This window comes from Pristiophorus japonicus, chromosome 2 (assembly GCF_044704955.1).
Source record: "Pristiophorus japonicus isolate sPriJap1 chromosome 2, sPriJap1.hap1, whole genome shotgun sequence".
Taxonomy (NCBI): domain Eukaryota; kingdom Metazoa; phylum Chordata; class Chondrichthyes; family Pristiophoridae; genus Pristiophorus; species Pristiophorus japonicus.
The window spans coordinates 354,961,641-354,983,804 of NC_091978.1; the positions used below are offsets into that span (position 1 = coordinate 354,961,641).

At 44.4% G+C, this 22,164-nt stretch overlaps 1 protein-coding gene across 1 annotated transcript in view; it reads left to right on the forward strand.

The window, feature by feature from the left end:
* The first annotated feature begins 3,352 nt into the window (after positions 1–3,352).
* The window catches only part of fut10 (fucosyltransferase 10), a 74,323-nt gene continuing 55,511 nt past the window's right edge, over positions 3,353–22,164 (forward strand). The window contains exons 1-2 of the mRNA XM_070862530.1: positions 3,353–3,472; positions 15,869–16,148. Of these exons, the coding sequence (XP_070718631.1) occupies positions 3,353–3,472; positions 15,869–16,148 (400 nt within the window). The remainder of the gene's footprint in view (positions 3,473–15,868; positions 16,149–22,164) is intronic.

The window sequence follows — 22,164 nt, forward strand, 5'->3', positions numbered from 1 at the left end:
ACTTTGGACCAAAGAAAGATAAATCGTTGGAATCGTTTGTACGAGGTGAGAAACTAAGAACTGCAGAGGAGCAAAGGGATTTGGGAGTCGGAGTATATAAACCGTTAAAAGCTAGTAGACGTGAACAAAAAGCAATCAAAAAGGTTAATGGTCTTTATCTCAAAAAGGTTGGAATACAAAGGAAAGATAGTTATGCTTCAGTTGTACAGAGCCTTGGTCAGACCCCACCTTAAGTACTGCGTTCAGTCCATAGAATCATGGAAAATTGATTCTATGGACACTGCACCTCAGGAAGTATATCCACTTTGGCAGAAATAATAGAAAAGCAAATTAGAATTTAAATGGAGAAAAATTGCAAAGTGCTGCAGTACAAAGTGCTGGGGTCCCTGTGCATGAAATACAAAGATATAGTATGCAGGTACAGCAAGTAATCAGGAAGGCAAATGGAATGTTGGCCTTTATTGCAAGGGGGATAGAGTATAAAAGCAGAGAAGTCCTGCTACAACTGTATAAGGTATTGGTGAGGCCACACCTGGAGTACTGTGTACAGTTTTGGTCTCCGTATTGAGGAAGGATATACCTGCATTGGAAGCTGTTCAGAGAAGGTTCACTCGGTTGATTTCGGAGATGAAGGAGTTAACTTATGGAGATAGGTTGAGTAGGTTGGGCCTATACACATTGGAGTTCAGAAGAATGAGAGGTGATCTTATTGAAACTTATAAGATAACGAGGGGGCTCGACAAGGTGGATGCAGAGAGCATATTTCCACTCATAGGGGAAATTAAAACTAGGGGACATAGTCTTAAAATAAGGGGCTGCCCATTTAAAACAGATGAGGAGAAATTTCTTCTCTCAGAGAGTTGTATATCTATGGAATTCTTTGCCCAGAGAGTTGTGGAGGCTGGGTCATTGAATATGTTTAAGGCGGAGATAGACAGATTTTTGAGCGATAAGGGAATAAAGGGTTATAGGGAGCGGACACGGAAGTGGAGCTGAGTCCATGATCAGATCAGCCATGATCTTATTGAATGGCGGAGCAGGCTCAAGGGGCCAAATGGCCTTCTCTTATTTCTTAGGTTCTTATGTTCTTATATATTGCCATTCCTTCATTGCCACTGGGACACTATGCTGGATTTCCCCACTCAACAACATTCATATAAGCAATGTCACCACAAAGATTCCAGTAGTCCATGTATCAGCCCACTACCACCTTCTCAGGGCAATTAGTGGTGGCAATAAATGCCAATGTCACCCACATTCCAAGAATAAAAAATGATTAAGATTAGAATAAACCTCCAGATTGAGTAGTAAGGGAAAGAAGCCCAGAACATTTAAGAAATAATTGGAAGCTACAGTAAAAGGGGGCTGCAGGATCATCCATAATTATCTGGTGAGCACTTGCAATGGAGACCATTCCTCTACCTGGCTTCCCTCCTAACAACTGTGTCAGCCATGGCTCAGTGGGTAGCATATTAGCCTCTGAGTTAGAAGGTTGTGGGTTCAAGTCCCATTCCAGAGACTTGATCACAAAACCTAGGCTGACACTCCAGTGCAGTACTGAAGGAGTGCTGCACTGTTGGAGGTGTTATCTTTTAGATGAGATGTTAAACCGAGGCTCCGTCTGCTCTCTCAGGTAGACGCAAAGGATCCCATGGCACTATTTTGAAAAAGAGCAGGAGAGTTATCCCTGGTGCCCTGGCCAATATTTATCTCTCAACCAACATTACTAAAACAGATTACCTGGTCATTATCACATTGCTGTGCACAAATTGTCTTCTGCGTTTCCTACATTACAATAGTGACTATACTTCAAAAAATATTTCAATGGCTGTAAAGCGCTTTGGGATGTCCTGGGGTCGTGAAAGGCGCTATATAAATGCAAGTCTTTCTTTCTAACAACTTGTATTTATATAGCACCTTTAACATCCCATGACGTTTCACAGCAGTGTTATCAAACAAAATCTGACACCAAGCCACATAAGGAGATATTAGGGCAGATGACCAAAAGCTTGGCCAAAGGGGTAGGTCTTGACGGAAGAAAGAGAGGCGGAGAGGTTTAGGAAGATCTGCATTCCCAGTATCTGTTGCAATGTTTTCAGTCCATCAGAAGGTTCACCAGACTGATTCCCGGGATGGCAAGACTGACATATGAAGAAAGACTGGAGCGACTAGGCTTATATTCACTGGAATTTAGAAGAATGAGAGGGGATCTCACAGAAACATATAAAATTCTGATGGGATTGGACAGGTTAGATGCAAGAAGAATGTTCCCGATGCTGTGGAAGTCCAGAACTAGGGGGAAACAGTCTAAGGATAAGGGGTAAGCCATTTAGGACCGAGATGAGGAGAAACTTCTTCACTCAGAGAGTTGTGAACTTGTGGAATTCTCTACCACAGAAAGTTGTTGAGGTCAGTTCGTTATATTCAAAAGGGAGTTAGATGTGTCCCTTACAGCTAAAGGGATCAGGGGGTATAGAGAGAAAGCAGGAATGGGGTACTGTAGTTGCATAATCAGCCATGATCATATTGAATGGTGGTGCAGGCTCGAAGGGCCGAATGGCCTACTTCTGCACCTATTTTCTATGTCTATGATTCTATGTTTAGTTTTTCTAAGAGTGCAGTTCCCCTGGCGAGGGGAGGGGGAGGGAATAACCAACCCGCCCCTAACTCACTCCTGTAGTTGTTGGAGGGTGGAGGGGGAGGCAGTCACCAGCCCCTAACTCACTCCTGTAGTTGAGGGAGGGTTGGAGGGTGGATGGGGGGGAGGTAGTAACCAGCCCGCCCCTAACTCACTCCTGTAGTTGAGGGAGGGTTGGAGGGTGGAGGGGTGAGGCAGTAACCAGCCCCTAACTCACCCTTCAGTTGAGGGAGGGTTGGAGAGTGGCGAGGGGAGGCAGTAACCAGCCCCTAACTCACTCCTGCAGTTGAGGGAGGGTTGGAGAGTGGAGGGGGGAGGCAGTAACCAGCCCCGAACTCACTCCTGCAGTTGAGGGAGGGGTGGAGGGGGGCAGTAACCAGCCCCTAACTCACTCCTGCAGTTGAAGGAGGGTTGGAGGGTGGAGGCAGTAACCAGCCCCTAAGTCACGCCTGCAGTTGAGGGAGGGATGGAGGAGGGGAGGCAGTAAACAGCCCCTAACTCACTCCTGTAGTTGAGGGGGAGAGGAGAGTCTGTGACAGCGCAGGCTGAAGGTGGGGGAGAGAAGCTGATGATTGACAGTCTGCACAGCCACTCTGCGGCGCAGCGCGGCGTGACATCACAAAGGGGGATTCCCGTGTTGCGGGCGGAACGAGCCAATGGTGTCGGGGTAGACGAGCGTGGAATCCTCCTGTTTTTTGGTTACTTTGTGACGGAATGGAAGAGGTGCCGCGGCCGAGGGGAGAGCGGCGCCGCGGAGGCAGGACCGGGCTGAGGCGCCTCTGGTTGCATTGCTTGTGCTGCTGCGCCCTGCTGTTTCTCATTGCCACCCTGCAGGTTAGGTGCTTTCAATCCCCACTTGCTGCTCTCGCTCCGGGGCTGCTGAACTGCTTGGTCCCCATTGTGCACATAGCCAGCCGCTTGCCCCTATTGTTCAGGCAGGACTCTGCTCCAGGTATCTCCTGCATCTGTTCACATCATCTGGCACAGAGGGGAGTTCCACTGCCCAAGTGTACTTCATTTTAAAGTCATCTGTTCTCTTCCCCCACTTCTGTATTTGCATTTTAAATCCCTCTCCACATTTATAATGCAAACTGCCTATGTAAACTTGTCACGCTGTATTTGCACCTTCCTGCCAGTGATGGCGTTGCAGCCCATCCACTACTGGGTGGGTGCAATTCAAGAAAGGACTGGCATTTGTATAGAAACAGAAACTGCTGGAAATCTCAGCGGGTCAGGCAGTATCTGTGGAGAGAGAAACGGGGTTGTTTCAGGTTGATGACCCTTAGAACAGGCAAAAGTTTGAAATGTAACAGCTTCTTAAGGAAGTGCGTGGGGGAGGAAAGAACAAAAAGCAAGGTCTGCGATAGGGTGGAAGGCAAGATAAATTTGAGACACAAGGAATGATGGGCCAAATTGAGATGGTAATGGCACAAGTTAGGTTATGGTCTGAAATTGTTGAACTCGATGTTGAGTCCAGAGAGCTGTAAAGTGCCTCATTGAAAGATGAGGTGCTGCTCCTCGAGCTTGCGTCGAGCTTCATTGGAACAGTGAAGGAGACCGAAGACGGAGATGTCAGAGTGGAGCGGAGAAATAAAGTGACAAGGAACCGGAAGCACGGGGTCACGCTTACGGACTGAACGGAGGTGTTCAGCAAAGCGGTCACCCAATCTACGTTTGGTCTCTCAGATGTAGAGGAGACCACATCGTGAGCAGCGAATACAGTATATTAAATTGAAAGAATTACAAGTAAATCACTGTTTCACCTGGAAGGAGTGTTTGGGGCCCTGGACAGTGGGAAAAGACTAGCCAAAAGGGGTCTTCAGGACATCACAAAGTGAATTACAGCCAATGAATTAATTTTCCAAGTGTAATAAAAACAGAAAATGCTGGAAACACTCAGCAGGTCAGGCAGTGTCTGTGGTTGTCACTGTGGACAGGTCCACACAGGCACTTTCCATTATAAAAGTGGACACAGCATTTTATGATGGTAAAAGTTGATTGGAAGAGTGTGCAGATGTAAGATTGTGACTATTATTGATATGCAAAAATGCTTGGTCTTTATGAATAATGCTTGGTGGTTTAACTTTGCTAACTTTGTTTATCGTTTTTAAATACTAATACAGAATTGCCAATACAGAAATGCTTCATACAAAAGGTATACAGGACTTAGCTGGAAAGCACAAGAAAGGTCACGGTACACCCCCTTTTTCATTCAAAGGTTTCCCATTAATTTAACATGTCACTGCATCAATCTTTAAAGTTAACTGACCTTTTCAGGTAAACAGTCTATTCAATCCAATTCAGAATTTCAATGTCCATTTTACTTTATAATAGAAAAGTTGTTGAACCTCTGAATATAAATGGGATGCAATTGTCTTTTATGGGAGTAAATCATGTGAGATGATCTTCATTGAACTATAAAAATGGCCTCATTCTCTCATTACCTTTTCTGTTTGCTATGAAGCAGCAGACCTCTCGTCTCTTACATTAGGAAAAAGAAAGACTTGCATTTATATAGCGCCTTTCACGACCATCGGACGTTTCAAAGCACTTTACAATGATGTACTTTTTAGAGTGTAGCCACTGTTGTAATGTGGGAAACGCAACAGCCAATTTGCGCACAACAACTCCCACATACAGCAATGTGATGACCAGATAATATGTTTTTGTTATGTTGATTGAGGGATAAATATTGGCCAGGACACCGAGGATAACTCCCCTGCTCTTCTTTGAAATAGTGCCATGGGATCTTTTACGTCCACCTGAGACAGCAGACAGGGCCTCGATTTAACGCCTTATCCGAAAGACGGTATGTCTGACGGTGCAGTGCTCCCTCAGCACTGCACGCAGGTGTCAGCCTAGATTTTTGTACTCCAGTCCCTGGAGTGGCACTTGAACCCACAACCTTCTGACTCTGACGCGAGTGTGCTACCCACTGATCTACGTACTTGGTTCATTGTATGGGTGTGGGGGGGAAAAAAACCCCAGATCTGAAGTTTTTGAACCTGTTAGTGATACGGTATTTGCAAATTAGAATGACATTGCTTGCTTAATTCTTCTTTTTTCCCCATGTAAATCAACTTTGAGCTCTGTAACAGAAACATTTATTTTGCTGTGTATAGTTGTGGTGTTAACTAGATGTTACTGTAGTTGCTGTAGATGATTCATATTGCTTTTATTTTGCTCTCTTCTTGCAGGCTATACCCTACAGTATTTCTTCCTGGCTTTCCTTTCTCCCTGAGCAACCTCTACCAGTTCCTGCCTCCTGTCGCTGATCCTGTAGTTTACAGCTGATGGATCTTCTTCCAATCCCACTCTCTTCCTCCCGGTATATATCTAAAATGTAGCGTAACCTTTTATTGCTGCCATTAACTTTCTTTTCCCGTACCAGCATATAACAAAGTTGTACTATGGCTATCTGCAATGCCATAACCACAGCGAAATACTGCGGATGCTGGAAATTTGAAATACTGCGGATGCTGGAAATTTGAAATACAAAACAGAAAAGATTGAGAAACACTCAGCAGGTCAGGCAGCATCTGTGGAGAGAGAAAGAGAGTTAACCTTTCAGGTCGGTGACCTTTCATCGGAATTGGAAGCAGTTAGAGATGCAACAGTTTTAAAGCAAGGGAAAGTGAGGGGTATGGGGGGCAGGGTGAGGAAACAACATTAGGAAAGATCTGCGATAATGGGGATGATAGTGCAAGGCAAAAGAGAGTGGTAATAGGACAACAACAACCATCTTGTATTTATATAGCACAAAAGCAAAATACTGCGGATGCTGGCATCTGAAATAAAAACAGAAAATGCCAGAAATCTTAGCTGAGATTTCCAGCATTTTCTGTATTTATATAGCGCCTTTAATGTATTAAAACGTCTCAAGGCATTATAAGACAAACCAAATATATTTGACACCGAGTCACATAAGAAGAAATTAAGGCAGATGATCAAAAGCTTGGTCAAAGAGGTAGGTTTTAAGGGGCGTCTTAATGGAGGATAGAGGTGTAGAGAGGAGGAGAGGTTTAGGCAGGGAGTTCTAGAATTTGGGGCCTAGGCAACAAAAGGCACGGCCACCAATGGTTGAGCGATTATAATCGGGGATGCTCAAGAGGGCAGAATTAGAGGAGTGCAGACATCTCGGTGGAGGTTATGTGGCTGAAAGAGATTACAGGGAGGGGTCAGGCCATGGAGGGATTGAAAATAAGGATGAGAATTTTGAAATTGAGGTGTGACTTAACCAGAAGTCAATGTAGGTGGGTGAGCACAGGGGTGATGGGTGAGCGGGACTTGGTGTGAGTTAGGACACGGGCTGTCGAGTTTTGGATGACCTCAAGTTTACATTGGGTAGAATGTGGGAGACCAGCCAGGAGTGCATTAGAGTAGTCAAGTCTAGAGGTAACAAAGGCATGGACGAGGGCTTCAGCAGTAGATGAGCTGAGGAAGGGCTGGAGTCGTGCAGTGTTATGGAGGGCGAGAAGAAAAGATGGGTCCAGAGGCGGCATAAATGGTTACATCGCAACCATTATTGACATTTGCTGTCTGACAAAATGGGAGCAACTCAATGTTGAGGCCAGAAGGCTGTAAAGTGCCTGATCGAAAGATAAGGTGCTGTTCCTTAAGTGGAGTTGATGTTGAAGATCAGCCATGATCGTATTGAATGGTGGAGCAGGCTCGAGGGGTTCCATAGCCTACTCCTGCTCCTAATTCTTATGTTTTTACATTTACATTGAGCTTCATTGGAACAGTGTAGGAGGCTGAGGACAGAGCGTTCAGAGGGTGAATGGGATGGTGAATGAAAGTAGCAATGCTATAACATTGGTGCCACACTATTTAGAGATGGCACTAGGAGCTCAGTGGCGAAGCTCTTGAACGACCCCATTAATACTGTTAGTCGTTTCTTACATGAGCAAAGTCTTTTTCTCGTAGTTGCTCACTGCTACTGCACCAGGACCAGTAAAGTGTGACTTGCCCTGTGATTTCGTCGCTAGTTCTCCATTTTGGTGAGATGTGCATGAATAAAAGTCAGTAACACGAATTGGTTTAAAACAAAATCTCGGGGGTTTGAGGGGGTGGGTGGGTGGGGGGGCTGGTGCGGTGAAATGAGAACCTTTTTTTACACAGCTAGTAGTTATGATCTGGAATGCATTGCTTGAAAGGGTGGTGAAAGCAGATTCAATAATTTTCGAGAGGGAATTGGATAAATACTTGAAATGGAGACATTTGAAGGGCGATAGGAGAAGTGGGACTAATTGGATAGCTCTTTCAAAGACTCGATGGGCAGAATGATCTTCTGTACTGCATGATTCTATGATTCTAACTGTTGCTGACTGGTTTATCAAAGGTTACTAATTAATGGAGATTGCGTAGGCTCTGCCTACACAGCTTCAAATTGTGCAGTGCTCTGGATTAATCTCCTTGGGCTGTGCTGTTTCTTAGCGGTCCAGAGAAGGACAGAACAAGAAAAGCTATTTAGTCCATTTAGTGGACCTCCTTCTGGAGTATAAAAGCAGGGAAGTCTGCTACAGCTATGTAAGGTATTGATAAGGCCACACTTGGAACACTGCGTGCAGTTTTGGTTTCCGTATTTACGAAAGGATATACCTGCTTTGGAGGCAGTTCAGAGAAGGTTCACTAGGTTGATTCCGGAGATAAGGGGGTTGACTTATGAGGTTGGGCCTCTACTCATTGGAATTCAGAAGAATGAGAGGTGATCTTATCGAAACGTATAAGATTATGAGGGGGCTTGATGAGGTGGATGCAGCGAGGATGTTTCCACTGATGGGGGAGACTCGAACTAGAGGGCATGATCTTAAAATAAGGCGCCACCCATTTAAAACAGAAATGAGGAGAAAGTTCTTCTCTGAAGGTTGTTAATCTGTGGAATTCGCTGCCTCATAGAGGTGTAGAAGCTGGGACATTGAATAAATTTAAGACAGAAATAGACAGTTTCTTAAACGATAATGGCTTAAGGGGTCATGGGGAGCGGGCGGGGTAGTGGAGCTGAGTCCATGATTAGATCAGCCATGATCTTATTGAATGGCAGAGAAGGCTCGAGGGACCGTACGGCTTACTCCTGCTCCTGTTTCTTATGTTCTTATGAACTCCTATCAAGTTATTTGATGATCTGAGGGAGAAAAGTTTCCCAGAAGATAAATGTTATCTGAAATTTCTTCCTCCAATCCCTACTATAAAACCACCAGGATATCCATTTAATTTTATAATTTACACAGGGTGTCAAGATCATGGCTAGTTTCAGGTGAAGTGAGGTTAGATGGAGAAGGATAAATGGATCAGGACATGTAGAGTTTAGTCCTCGTATTAAAGTTCTACATTCGGTCCTTATCTTCATGGAGTACGTGTGTTGTCCATTTTCCGAGTTTAGTGCCATCTACAAATATGATCACTGCATTCAAGTGGTTCATCGATATCCTAGTTACCGCACTGCTGTGTCATTAAGGCAAGGAAGCTTTCTGTTTAAACTGGAAAGGTCTAGCTATTCAAGGTGGTCACACTCTCTATACGCAAGATCCTACAAATCCCCTGGGAGGACAGACGCACCAAAGGTAGCGTCCTCGACAAGGCCAACATCCCCAGCATTGAAGCATTGACTACACTTGATCAGCTCCGCTGGGCAGGTCACATCGTTCGCATGACAGACACGAGGCTCCCAAAGCAAGCGCTCTACTCTGAATTCCTTCACGGCAAACGAGCCAACGGTGGGCAGAGAAAACGTTACAAGGACACCCTCAAAGCCTCCCCGATAAAGTGCAACATCCCCACCGACACCTGGGAGTCCCTGGCCAAAGACCACCCTAAGTGGAGGAAGTGCATCCAGGAGGGCGCTGAGGACCTTGAGTCTCATCGCCGAGAGCGTGCAGAAACCAAGCGCAGGCAGCGGAAAGAGCGTGCGGCAAACCAGACTCCCTGCCCACCCCTTCCCTCAACGACTATCTGTTCCACCTGTGACGGGGGCTGTGGTTCTCATATTGAACTGTTCAGCCACCCAAGGACTCATTTTTAGAGTGGAAGCAAGTCTTCCTCGATTCCGAGGGACTGCCTATGATGATGATGTGGTGAGATGGTCTTTTTGGTTTAACGAACATCGGTTTCTTTAATGTGGGGATGATGGACGAGAGGATGAACTCTATCCTGGAGTTTGAATTTAATGGCGCAGAGCAATGTTGGAGCAAAGGCAGCCATGTGCTTACACATACTGTAGTGTGAGTTATGAACTTTACCTTGCTTGTCCATGACCCTCAAAAAACACCACCTTGCAGTCAGCATGAAGCAGCTATAGTGTAGAAAACGGTGACTGGCTGCAGTTTGCACTTCCCTCTGTAATTGCCTTTGAGGTGCTTTAGTAGAGTTGCAGAAGGTAGTTTCAGCGTTGAGCTTCCTGTATTTGGCTTGGTGAAAGAGTGCTTCCTTTCCGTCTCTGGGAGAATTTACTGGTCTCCCATTATGGCTAGTCGTGATGTCGGGGACTTTTGAGAATCCAGACTAAATATAAGCTATTGTTGGGTACTATGTTAAAAATAATAGATGCTCAACTAGTTAGAGCAATATTCATTATTTGTTTTCTCTTCGTTCTTTCTCGGGGGAAACCTTTTGTATCTTTTCCCAATCTCTCTTTTTGCATGACTGAAGTTAGAAGCCCTGAAACACTCCCATTCTGAAATGTACTTTTTAAAAAAAAAAAAATCTGTGGAGTTATGGATAGCGTGGTGCATGTTTTTAAATCCGAGATCAGTCCAATTCGACACAGCGTCTTCGATTCTCAGTCAGTAAAAGAGCGTATTTTAACAGCAGGGCAATATTTAATTCTTGCATGAACTCCAATTCCATCCAGACTTAAATCTGTCGTAAATGGTTCCTTCTCCTCAGCTGCTAGGCTCCTCCTTTGAAAACCATTGCCTTTATCACCCCCCTCAAAAAAGGACACCTTTAACCCCTCTGTCCTCACAACTTCTCTTTCCTCTGAAAGTTCCTGAGCATGGTGGTGTTCCAAAATCTGTGCCCCCCCCCCACTCCCTTTCCTGCAACTCCATGTTTGAATCTCTCCAATCAAATTTCTGATCCACCACATCACTGAAGCAGCGCTCACCATAATCACACATGATGTTCTCTGTGACCGTGACCAAGGTGCATGATTCCTTTTCGACCTTGCTCCAGTCTTTGACATGATCAGCCACACCGTCCTCCTCCAACGCTTCTCTTCCGTAGCCCGGATCAATTGGACTGCCGTCGCCTTTTTCCATGTTTACCCATCCGATCATAGCCAGAGCATCTCCAGCAATGGCTTCTCTTCCTGCCCTCGCAGCCTTGCCTCCAGATTCCCCCCCCCCTCCCTCAAGGAGCTATCCTTAGCCAACTCCTCTTCCTCATCGGCATTCTTCTCATTTGCAATGTCTCCCGCAGTCATGGAGCCAAGTTCCACATGTACGTTGATGACACCCTCCCTTGACCCTCCGTTGCCTCTCTGTTGTCCGACTGCTTGGTCCGACATCCAGTCGTATCCAGACACTATTTGGAACATTGGGAACACCAGAGCCATTGTTTTAAGCTTCGTCTACAAACTCTCTGCCTTTGCCACTGATTCCATTCCCCTGCCCAGCCATTGCCTCATTTTGATCCAGATTGTTCGCCATCTCAGCCTTCCGTTCCATTTACTTTGAGCTGAGCTTCTGACCCCACATGCTCGCCATCACAAAGACTGTCTACTTCCCCCTCTGTAACGTCACCCGCTTCCGTCCCTACCTCAGCACACCTGCTGAAACCCTCATCCTGACTCGACAATTCGAATGCTATGCAGGCCCACCTCCCATCTTCCACCCACCATAAACTTCAGCTTACCCAAAACTCAGTTGCCTGCATCCTATCTCGCACCAACCTGGCTTAGCCATCACCTCTGCCCTCACTAACCTACATTGGCTCGCAGTCCGTTAGCGCCACAGATTTAAAATTCTTATTTACATACCTTCCTGGCCTCGCCCCTCCCTATTTACGTAACCTCCTCCAGCCTGGCAACCCCTCCTCCAAACTCTGACTCTGACCTTTTGTGTACGCCTCGCTCTCCTCCCCCCTCCCCTCCCCTTGGTGGTTTTGCCTTTAGCCCCCTCAGCCCCATGCTTTTGGAATTTCATCCCTAAATCTCATACCAAGACCCTCCTTTAAAAACTCTCTGCCACCACCACTCTATCCACAATGTCTCCTCTGAAGTTTTCTGTCTGCACGCCTCTGTGAAGTGTCTTGGGACCACCTGTCCATCAGATTAGAAATTGAGCTCGCCAGATTTTGACACAGCAGATTTAGTAATTGAGGCAAAGCTTTTAGATATTCTGCTGATCCAGTGTTGAGGAAAAGGCTGTTCCTTGGTAATGCTCCAATTCTTATTGAGCAATGATTTCAAGTCTTTAATACCCTCTATTGCACAAGGTGACACGAGGTTATAATGTAGAGAGTGCGATAGCTTGATCGAAACAATCTTCTTGAACGTGCATTCCAGTAATTGGGAATAAAGCTCCCTATGCACACTCTGTTTAAGGCCTCAAGTCCAAATCCTGCCCAGGACTGTGTGTGAGTGTATTTGTGTATGTTGTTTGGAATCCTTTTGACTCTTTTTGAAGCAATGAATATGGGTATTGTACATGCAACAGTTTAAAAAAAAAAAAAACTTTCTGAAATACTTACAATTCTTACTTTGAATAGTCAATCCTTGGGGGCTTGTTAATTTGTTATCCAATATAACTTGCTGACTACTGCGACCTTGTGTGATGGGCATTTGTTGGAAACGATTAAAACCTGATTTGGTGGGATTATTTCTGTCAACATATTGTAACAAGTTAAATGGTCTCAACAATTACAGGCTAAATTGATTCGCTTGGGATTGTAAGGAAATGTGGCTTTTATCTTGTCTAGAAAAATCCAGTTCAGCCCATCCAAATGTAAGTGAATTGAAAGAAAGAACTGATGGTCTGTTTAACAGAAGCATCAAGTTTTATCTTGCATTACTTTGAGTTTTTTTTGTTGCTGTCAAAATCCCATATTAATTGTTTCCAGTTGCATGTGAGTATAATAAAGTATTTAATTTCAGAGCTGCATTGTTGTCCAGAGTTTAGTTGTGACCAGTAGGCTAACCACACTTCTGTGTGAGTCGGTGAAAATATGTAAATGTGTGCAACTATTTTTTGAAAATAGTAAAATTGAAAAGGAAATTTAAGACTTGCATTTATATGGTGCTTTTAACAAATATCGGATGTCCCAAAGTGCTATACAGCCAATGAAGTACTTTTGGACTGTAGTCACTATTGTAATGTAGGAAATGGGGCAGCCAAAATTGTGCACAGCAAGCTCCCACAAACAGCAATGTGGTAATGACCAGATAATTTATTTTAAGATGTTGATTGAGGGAGAAATATTGGCCAGGACACCAGGGATAACTCCCCTGTTGTTCTTCAAAATAGTGCCATGGGATCTTTTACGTCCACCTGAGAGAGCAGACGGGGCCTCGGTTTAATGTCTCTTCCGAAAGATGGCACCTCCGATAGGGCATGATTCCCTCAGCACTGCACTGGAGTGTCCGCCTAGATTTATGTCCTCCAGTCTCTGGAGTGTGACTTGAACCCACGACCTTCTGACTCAGAGGCAAGGGTGCTACCCACTGAGCCACGGCTGACATGTCAAATATGGTTGCTACTTTGATCTTCATTCCATACTCATGGATTGGGATGTTCTGTGCATGTTCCAGTGTTCACCATTCCCAGCACACTGTTTCTGGGATGACTGATTTTCAATAGGCCTCTGTTGATATTGAGGGCCAGCATCAACCTTTATCTCATTGTTATTTGACAAAGAGGAACAAATGTTGCTTCAAGAAGATTAAGGGCGCAGATGGAAAGACATATGGGTATGTCGGCACAGGCTGAATGTCAAACTGATGAACAGACCAATAACATAAGAACATAAGAAATAGGAGCAGGAGTAGGCCATATGGCCCCTCGAGCCTGCTCTGCCATTTAATACGATCATGGCTGATCTGATCATGGACTCAGATCCACTTCCTCGCCCGCTTCCCATAACCCCTTATTGCCTTATCGATTAAGAAACTGTCCATTTCTGTCTTAAATTTATTCAATCCATTATTGAATGGATAAATTTATTCAATTTATCCAGCTTCCACAGCTCTGAGGCAGCGAATTCCACAGATTTACAACCCTCTGAGAAGAAATTTCTCCTCATCTCTGTTTTAAATGGGTGGCCCCTTATTCTAAGATCATGCCCCCTAGTTCTAGTCTCCCCCATCAGTGGAAACATTCTCTCTGCATCCAACTTGTCAAGCCCCCTCATAATCTCATACGTTTCGATAAGATCACCTCTCATTCTTCTGAATTCCAATAAGTAGATGCCCAACCTACTTAACCTTTCCTCATAAGTCAACTCCCTCATCTCCGGAATCAACCTAGTGAACCTTCTCTGAACTGCCTCCAAAGCAAGTATATCCTTTCGTAAATATGGAAACCAAAACTGCATGCAGTACTCCAGATATCATACAATACGGCTTAACAAAGATTGTAATTGGTTGCCAATATCCAACTTTTCTATGTACAATATCGCAGATGGTAGGAATTTAACGCACATTATGTGTAAAATCCTAGGGGTTTGGATAGGTTTCAATGTGGTGTCTGCTCATACTGGTTCTTATGAGTTGCTTAAACATGATTTAAATATTTATAAGATACGGTGAAAAGAAATTTGGTTTCTATCTGCGCTCATTCAAAAGCAATGCATTGCATTAGCTAGTCAGAGTAAGAAATTAAACACGAGCCCTTTAGTAAGCGAAAGTTCACATTTTTTAACATAAACTTTAGTTATCATTATATATGGTGTATTTTAGGAGCGAGCCTTGGTTCAGTGGCCGTATTCATGCCTCTTGTGTTGGAAGGTTAAGGACTAGAGCTTCACTCCAGACAGCTCCGACAATCAGGTGATCAGAGATGTGGCCTGTGACTGACAGCCAGCAGGGGTACTCTCGTCCAATGGCAGCTCAGTGCCCCCACCCCCCATCCCCATTGTATCTAGCTGATCCTCCTGGTAAGGGGTTGTGTCAGGCTAACATGTCCACGTAAAAGAAAAAAGGAGACTTAAATTTTTTTTAAATTGTTCATGGAACGTAGGCATCGCTGGCAAGGCCAGCATTTATTGCCCATCCCTACTTGCCCTTGAGAAGGTGGTGGTGAGCCGCTTTCTTGGACCACTGCAGTCTGTGTGGTGAAGGTACTCCCACAGTGCTGTTAGGGAGGGAGTTCCAGGATTTTGACCAAGCGACGATGAAGGAACGGTGACATATTTTCAAGTCCGGATGATGTGTGACTTGGAGGGGAACTTGGAGGTGGTGGTGTTCCCATGTGCCTGCTGCCCTTGTCCTTCTAGGTGATAGAGGTCGCGGGTTTGGGAGGTGCTGTTGAAGAAACCTTGGCGAGTTGCTGCAGTGCATCTTGTAGATGGTACACACTGCAGCCACAGTGCGTCGGTGGTGGAGGGAGTGAATGTTTAAGGTGGTGGATGGGGTGCCAATCAAGCGAGCTACTTTGTCCTGGATGGTGTCAAGCTTCTTGAGTGTTGTTGGAGCTGCACTCATCCAGCTAAGTGAAGAGTATTCCATCACATTCCTGACTAGTGCCTTAGATGGTGAAAAGGCTTTGGGGAGTCAGGAGGTGAGACATTCGCTGCAGAATACCCAGCCTCTTTCTTGTTCTTGTAGCCACAGTATTTATGTGGCTGGTCCAATTAAGCTTCTGGTCAATGGTGACCCTGAGGCTGTTGGTTGTTATGGAAATAACCCAGAACACAATTTGCTTGATGTAAAAACAGTGGAAGAAATAGGTTGCTGCTTAGTATGGAAAAGGACATAGGAGAATGTGTGTGTTTAGTTGCAGGCATGGATGTGCTCAGAAATGTGTCTATAAGTGCGTTTTAGGAAAACTATCTTCACCATCTCAATCTGAAATGCCTTTACTAGTCTATAATTCAGTATTCTTGTAGCAAATTTCCACTGTAGAAAGGCTGCTAGTGGGAAGTGTGTTAGGTATGTTAGTACTTTGAACTGCTTGCCAGGAGAGGGAGGGAGATTATTCCTCTCCCCTGCCAAAGTGTGTTATTCATTACTGCATGTAATTTAAAACTGTTGCACCAACGCAAAGCTTTGCATGACTTGAGTGTTCATATCTGCAGGTGGTGGTTGAACTGGGGCAATTTGAAAAGAAGAAAGTGAAAAGTGAGAATCTGCGCAGCGATGAACTGGAGGTTTGGAGTCCTGTTAAAGAAACACATGATTTGCTGAACAGTGTGGAGAGAATTTCTGACGTGGACATCCAACATCCCATTATTCTTTGGTGGTCGCCTCTGACCGGCGAATTAGGCCGATTGGGCCAGTGTGCAACAGACACCTGTTTCTTTACCATAAATAGGACCTATCAAGATCATCACATGACCCGAGTATTCCTGTTTTATGGTGAGTTCTCATTAAATTCCTGGTCTGCCTTGATAACTTGATGCATGTTAAGTGTCCAAGAAAAGAGACACTTGGGTATAGTATATAGGGGCTGAACTTCAACTGTGGCAAGGGCACAGAATGAGCTGTTCTGGACTAGCTACCCATTATGTTCAAGTCAATGGAAAGGAGAATCAGGCAGGTGTATAATGGGTGGCTGCTGTTTTGCATTCCCACCAAAGTTGAATGTCACCACCCAAGTTGAATGTCACCACCCGAGATGTTCAAAGGGTAGAATGAGCTCTGGGATTTTGGGTTTTATACATGGGGTATTGAACACAAAAGCAAGGAAGCGCTGTTAAATTTATGCGAAACATTGACGAGAGTTTTAGTATTGCATGGATTTTAGGGGGTGCTAATATTGGAGGAATATTGGATCCATGGGAAGGGCACGCTAAAGTTTCAGTAGACTGCTAATAGGAATGAGGGGTTCGAGTTATGAAGAAAGGTTTGAAAAACTGGGGCAATTTTCCCTGGAACAGAAGGTTACAAGGGAATCTAATACATATATTCAAAATTATGAACATTTTGAGAGCATCTTGGGATATTTTACTAAGTTAAAGGCATTATATAAATACAAGTTGTTGTTGTTAAACAGTGAACATAAGAACTTAAGAAATAGGAGCAGGAGTGCCATTCAATAAGATCATGGCTGATCTGATCATGGACTCAGCCCCACTTCCCTGCCCGCTCCCCATAACCCCTTATCCCCTTATCGTTTAAGAAACTCTCTATTTCTGCCTTAAATTTATTCAATGTCCCAGCTTCCACAGCTCACTGAGGCAGCGAATTCCACAGATTTACAACCCTCTGAGAGAAGAAATTTCTCCTCATCTCAGTTTTAAATGGGTGGCCCCTTATTCTAAGATTATGCCCTCTAGGTCTAGTCTCCCCTATCAGCGGAAACATCCTCTCTGCATCCACCTTTAGTCGAGCCCCCTCATAATCTTATATGTTTCGATAAGATCACCTCTTATCCTTCTGAATTCCAATGAGTAGAGGTCCAACCTACTCAACCTTTCCTCATAAGTCAACCCCCTCATCTCCAGAATCAACCTTGTGAACCTTCTCTGAACTGCCTCCAAAGCAAGTATATCCTTTTGTAAATATGGAAACCAAAACGGCACACAGTATTCCAGATGTGGCCTCACCAATATCCTGTATAACTAGTAAGACTTCCCTGTTTTTATACTCCATCCCCTTTGCAATAAAGGCCAAGATTCTATTGGACTTCCTGATCACTTGCAATATGTTGAGGAACCAACTAGGGGGGAGGCCATCTTAGACTGGGTGTTGTGTAATGAGAGAGGATTAATTAGCAATCTCATTGTGCGAGGCCCCTTGGGGAAGAGTGACCATAATATGGTGGAATTCTGCATTAGGATGGAGAATGAAACAGTAATTTCAGAGACCATGGTCCAGAACTTAAAGAAGGGTAACTTTGAAGGTATGAGGCGTGAATTGGCTAGGATAGATTGGCGAATGATACTTAGGGGGTTGACTGTGGATGGGCAATGGCAGACATTTAGAGACCGCATGGATGAAGTACAACAATTGTACATTCCTGTCTGGCGTAAAAATAAAAAGGGGAAGGTGGCTCAACCGTGGCTATCTAGGGAAATCAGGGATAGTATTAAAGCCAAGGAAGTGGCATACAAATTGGCCAGAAATAGCAGCGAACCTGGGGACTGGGAGAAATTTAGAACTCAGCAGAGGAGGACAAAGGGTTTGATTAAGACAGGGAAAATGGAGTACGAGAAGAAGCTTGCAGGGAACATTAAGGCGGATTGCAAAAGTTTCTATAGGTATGTAAAGAGAAAAAGGTTGGTGAAGACAAACGTAGGTCCACTGCAGTCAGAATCAGGGGAAGTCATAACGGGGAACAAAGAAATGGCGGACCAATTGAACAAGTACTTTGGTTCGGTATTCACTAAGGAGGATACAAACAACCTTCCGGATATAAAAGGGGTCAGAGGGTCTAGTAAGGAGGGGGAACTGAGGGAAATCTTTATTAGTCGGGAAATTGTTTTGGGGAAATTGATGGGATTGAAGGCCGATAAATCCCCAGGGCCTGATGGATTGCATCCTAGAGTACTTAAGGAGGTGGCCTTGGAAATAGCGGATGCATTGACAGTCATTTTCCAACATTCCATTGACTCTGGATCAGTTCCTATGGAGTGGAGGGTAGCCAATGTAACCCCACTTTTTAAAAAAGGAGGGAGAGAGAAAACAGGGAATTATAGACCGGTCAGCCTGACCTCAGTAGTGGGTAAAATGATGGAATCAATTATTAAGGATGTCATAGCAGTGCATCTGGAAAATGGTGACATGATAGGTCCAAGTCAGCATGGATTTGTGAAAGGGAAATCATGCTTGACAAATCTTCTGGAATTTTTTGAGGATGTTTCCAGTAAAGTGGACAAAGGAGAACCAGTTGATGTGGTATATTTGGACTTTCAGAAGGCTTTCGACAAGGTCCCACACAAGAGATTAATGTGCAAAGTTAAAGCACATGGGATTGGGGGTAGTGTGCTGACGTGGATTGAGAACTGGTTGTCAGACAGGAAGCAAAGAGTAGGAGTAAACGGGTACTTTTCAGAATGGCAGGCAGTGACTAGTGGAGTGCCGCAAGGTTCTGTGCTGGGGCCCCAGCTGTTTACATTGTACATTAATGATTTAGACGAGGGGATTAAATGCAGTATCTCCAAATTTGCAGATGATACTAAGTTGGGTGGCAGTGTGAGCTGCGAGGAGGATGCTATTAGGCTGCAGAGTGACTTGGATAGGTTAGGTGAGTGGGCAAATGCATGGCAGATGAAGTATAATGTGGATAAATGTGAGGTTATCCACTTTGGTGGTAAAAACAGAGAGACAGACTATTATCTGAATGGTGACAGATTAGGAAAAGGGAAGGTGCAACGAGACCTGGGTGTCATGGTACATCAGTCATTGAAGGTTGGCATGCAGGTACAGCAGGCGGTTAAGAAAGCAAATGGCATGTTGGCCTTCATAGCGAGGGGATTTGAATACAGGGGCAGGGAGGTGTTGCTACAGTTGTACAGGGCCTTGGTGAGGCCACACCTGGAGTATTGTGTACAGTTTTGGTCTCCTAACTTGAGGAAGGACATTCTTGCTATTGAGGGAGTGCAGCGAAGGTTCACCAGACTGATTCCCGGGATGGCGGGACTGACCTATCAAGAAAGATTGGATCAACTGGGCTTGTATTCACTGGAGTTCAGAAGAATGAGAGGGGATCTCATAGAAACGTTTAAAATTCTGACGGGTTTAGACAGGTTAGATGCAGAAAGAATGTTCCCAATGTTGGGGAAGTCCAGAACCAGGGGTCACAGTCTGAGGATAAGGGGTAAGCCATTTAGGACCGAGATGAGGAGAAACTTCTTCACCCAGAGAGTGGTGAACCTGTGGAATTCTCTACCACAGAAAGTAGTTGAGGCCAATTCACTAAATATATTCAAAAGGGAGTTAGATGAAGTCCTTACTACTCGGGGGATCAAGGGTTATGGCGAGAAAGCAGGAAGGGGGTACTGAAGTTTCATGTTCAGCCATGAACTCATTGAATGGCGGTGCAGGCTAGAAGGGCTGAATGGCCTACTCCTGCACCTATTTTCTATGTTTTTTTCTATGTACCTGCATACTATCCTTTTGTGTTTCATGTGCAAGTACCCCCAGGTCCCACTGCACTGCAGCACTTTGAAATCTTTCTCCATTTAAATAATAACTTGCTCTTTGATTTTTTTCTGTCAAAGTGCATGACCTCACACTTTCCAACATTTTATTCCATCTGCCAAATTTTTGTCCACTCATTTAGCCTGTCTATGTCCTTTTGCAGATTTTTTGTGTCCTCCTCACATATTGCTTTTCCTCCTATCTTTGTATCGTCTGAAAACTTGGCTACGTTACACCCAGTCCCTTCTTCCAAGTCGTTTATATAGATTGTAAATAGTTGGGCTCCCAGCACTGATCCCTGTGGCACCCCACTAGTTACTGTTTGCCAACCAGAGAATGAACCATTTATCCCGACTCTCTGTTTTCTCTTAGTTAGCCAATCCTCTATCCACACTAATAAATTATCCCCAACCCTGTGAACCTTTATCTTGTGCAGCAACCTTTTATGTGGCACCTTGTCAAATGCCTTCTGGAAGTCCAAATACACCACATTCACTGGTTCCTCTTTTAAATGGGGGCGTTACATTTGCAGTTTTCCAATCTGCTGGGACCTCCCCAGAATCCAGAGAATTTTAGTAAATTACAAGCAATGCATCTACAATCCTTGCCGCTGCTTCTTTTAAGACCCTAGGATGCAAGCCATCGGGTCCAGGGGACTTATCTGCCTTCAGTCCCATTATCTTACTGAGTACCACCTCCTTAGCGATTGTGATTGTATTAAATTCCTCCCCGCATATAGCCCATTGACTATCCACTGTTGGAATATTGTTAGTGTCCTCTACCGTAAAGACTGATACAAAATATTTGTTCAGAGTTTCTGCCATGTCCATGTTCCCCATTACTAATTTCCCGGTCTCGTCCTCTAAGGAACCAACATTTACTTTAGCCACTTTTTTCCTTTTTATATACCTATAGAAACAGTTGCTATCAGTTTTAAAAATGTTGTGCTAATTTACTTTCATAGTCTATCTTCCCTTTCTTAATCATTTTTTGTATCATTCTTTGCTGGCTTTTAAAACCCTCCCAGTCTTCTGTCCTCCCACTAGTTTTGGCCTTTGTATGCCCTTGTTTTTAATTGAATACCGTCCTTTATTTCTCTAGTTAGCCACGGATGGCTATCTTTTCTCTTACACCCTTTCCTCCTCACTGGAATATACTTTTCTTGTGTTGTGAAATATATCCTTAAATGTACACCACTGTTCATCAACCGTCCTACACTTTAATCTGTTTTCCCAGTCCACTTTCGCCAACTCTGCCCTCATACCTTTATAGTCTCCTTTATTTAAGCTTAGTTCACTGGTTAGAGATCCAACTTTCTCACCCTCCAGATTGTGTGCAGTAATTAGTAAATGGAAGCCAAAATTCAGAATTTCACTAAAACAATGAAAATTGAAGTTAGAATTTTGGTTTCATGCAAGCTTATTAAAACATGGAATATGTTATTATAATTTAAAATCTGAGATCGATAGATTTTTGCTAGCCAATGGTATTAAGGGATATGGAGCCAAAGCGGGTGAATGGGGATGGGATACAGATCAGCCATAATCTCATTGAATGGCGGAACAGGCTCGAGGTCCCACACAAGATGTTGGTGTGCAAAATTAAAGCACATGGTATTGGGGGTAATGTATTGATGTGGATAGAGAACTAGTTGGCAGACAGGAAGCAGAGTTGGGATAAACGGGTCCTTTTCAGAATGGCAGGCAGTGACTAGTGGGGTGCTGCAGAGCTCAGTGCTGGGACCCCAGCTATTTACAATATATATGAATTATTTAGATGAAGGAATTGAGAGTAATATCTCCAAGTTTGCAGATGACACTAAGATGGGTGGCGATGTGAGCTGTGAGGAGAATGCTAAGAGGCTGCAAGGTGACTTGGACAGATTAGGTGAGTGGGCAAATGCATGGCAGATGCAGTATAATGTGGTTAAATGTGAGGTTATCCACTTTGGTGGCAAAAACATGAAGGCAGAATATTATCTGAATGGCGGCAGATTAGGAAAAGGAGAGGTGCAACGAGACCTGGGTGTCATGGTACATCAGTCATTGAAGGTTGGTATGCAGGTGCAGCAGGCGGTGAAGAAGGCAAATGGCATGTTGGTCTTCATAGCTAGGAGATTTGAGTATAGGAGCAGGGAGGTCTTTCTGCAGCTGTACAGGGCCTTGGTGAGGCCTCACCTGGAATATTGTGTGCAGTTTTGATCTGCTAATCTGAGGAAGGACTTTCTTGCTATTGAGGGAGTGCAGCGAAGGTTCACCAGGCTGATTCCCGGGATGGCAGGACTGACATA